Raw genomic sequence first — 2,128 nt, 5'->3', positions numbered from 1 at the left:
TTCCATTTTTAGACGTTCTTGTAGGCATCTCTACTAACAACATAATCACATCCTCTTTATACACTAAACCTACTGATAACCATGAATTTCTGAACTTTCACAGCTCCCACCCTTTAAGCCTTAAAAAAATCTATTGTCTATAGTCCTTGTCCACTACACCAAAAAACATTTAGAAACTTCAAATTCATATGCAAGGCTTCTCTTCATCGATTTCTCTTCCGCATTTAATACTTTGCAAAGTCATATGCTTCTTCCTAAACTTCTTAAATTTGGTATCAATCATTCTATTATTCTTTGGATCAGAGACTTTCTTCACCTCAGAACACAACAAGTCAAAATAAAACAAACTTTTTCTTCTATCATCTATAATAGCACTGGTTCTCCACAGGGTTGTGTTCTCTCACCCTTGCTGTACATCCTCTACACCAACGACTGTCGTACCCTGACTGAGAACTGCACGGCAATCAAATACGCTGATGGCACCGTCCTTGTCAGTTTAAACAATGGCCCCCAATACCTTAATAATTATTTAAATGATGTGACCTATTTTTCAAATTGGTGTAAGAACCATTTCCTTAAAATCAATCTAAAGAAAACATGTGAACTTATCATTGATTTTAGGAAGAAAAATGGGTCAGATCATGAACCACTGAATATTGATGGTGAACAGATTAAAGTTGTTCCTGAGTACAAATATTTAGGTACTGTGATTGATGAAAAATATGAATGGTCCAGTAATACACTTAGACTGTACAAAAAAGGCCAGCAACGACTTCATATGTTACGGCAACTTAGGAAATTTAATGTTGATAAGGAAATTCTAGAAATATTCTACCAATCAATGATACTCAGTGTGATTTCTTTCTGTCGGATTATATGGGAAGCTAGCTTATATGAAAAAGATAAGGGATTGTTGGCGAAGATCACTAAAAGGGCGGGGCGTGCAATAGGAGTAGATTCTTCTAAGCTCAATTTTAAGTATAATGCAGGTGTTCTCTCCATGGTAAGACGCATACTTTCTCAAAATGAACATCCACTCTACAACGAGTACAATTTTCTCCCATCCCATATCCGTATTCGCTCTTTACCTAGTCTTACTAAACGCTATAACAAATCGTTTGTTCCACATTCTATTGTAATTTACAACAAATATGTTGAAAGATAATTTTTGCTACCCATGGAGAGAACACCTTGATCATATCATATCAATATCAATCTAATTAATAATTGTAAATATTTATTGTATTACCTAAAGTATTTATTTGAATTGTATATATATTGAATTGTTTTTGCCGTTTAACATAATTTTTTCTATTTTAAATTGTAATTGAATTGTGTTTCTTAACCTTTTATATGTAATTGTATATTGAATTTCTTACCTTTTATTGCAGTGTATAAATGAAGAATTTCTGATGTATTTATTTTAAATATATTAGACCAATAAAGAATAAGTTAAGTTTTCTAGATTATAAACCCAAAGATTACTAATAACCGCATTCCTCTCGTCTTCGACTACCATCCCAATATAAGTTCTCTTACCCGCCAAATTAAAACTGACTATAAAATTCTCAATAAAGATAAATCTATTTGCCACCTTTTTGAAGACCCTTCCCTACTAGCCAAAAGACAACCCCCTAATTTGAAATCTATTCTCTCATCCTCTAAACTCCATAAGAATTCCCACTCTTCTGGTAACGTTAAATGTAGTAAACCCAGATGTCAAGTTTGCAATTTCATGTGCACCTCTGACACATTCACTATTCCTAGTACTAATATTACTATTAGACCCCCTCCACTTACTTGTGAATCTTCTAACGTTATTTACATTTTATTTTGTAACAAATGTCAAATTGGTAATTACATTGGAGAGACTGGCACTAAATTCCGCCTCCGATTTAATAATCACAAAAAACCATCAGAGACAACTCCACTGGTTTCCCAGTAGCCTGTCACTTCAATCTACCTAACCATAGCATTAATGACATAAGATTTGTTTTGGTCGCTAATAACTCTTTATCCCTCTCACATAGACGTAAAGAAGAATTGAAGTGGATTCTTAGAATCAATTCTTATATTAACGGTTTAAATAAAGACTTAGATTACTTATCAGACTATTCATTTATATATA

The 2,128-nt window shown here is 33.0% G+C and overlaps 1 protein-coding gene across 1 annotated transcript; it reads left to right on the top strand.

The window, feature by feature from the left end:
* Positions 1 to 388: 388 nt before the first annotated feature.
* Positions 389 to 1,003, top strand: LOC117105914 (the record flags this gene model as incomplete). The annotated part of the gene is made up of 1 exon (XM_033247216.1): positions 389 to 1,003. A coding segment is annotated over one exon (615 nt), but the record flags the coding sequence as incomplete, so codon positions are not given.
* Between the last annotated feature and the right edge of the window lie 1,125 nt (positions 1,004 to 2,128).

This window comes from Anneissia japonica, unplaced genomic scaffold (genome assembly GCF_011630105.1).
Source record: "Anneissia japonica isolate Jap-2015-1 unplaced genomic scaffold, ASM1163010v1 scaffold38079_len2380_cov134, whole genome shotgun sequence".
In the NCBI taxonomy this organism is placed as follows: domain Eukaryota; kingdom Metazoa; phylum Echinodermata; class Crinoidea; order Comatulida; family Comatulidae; genus Anneissia; species Anneissia japonica.
This window is presented reverse-complemented; position numbering and strand designations above follow the sequence as displayed.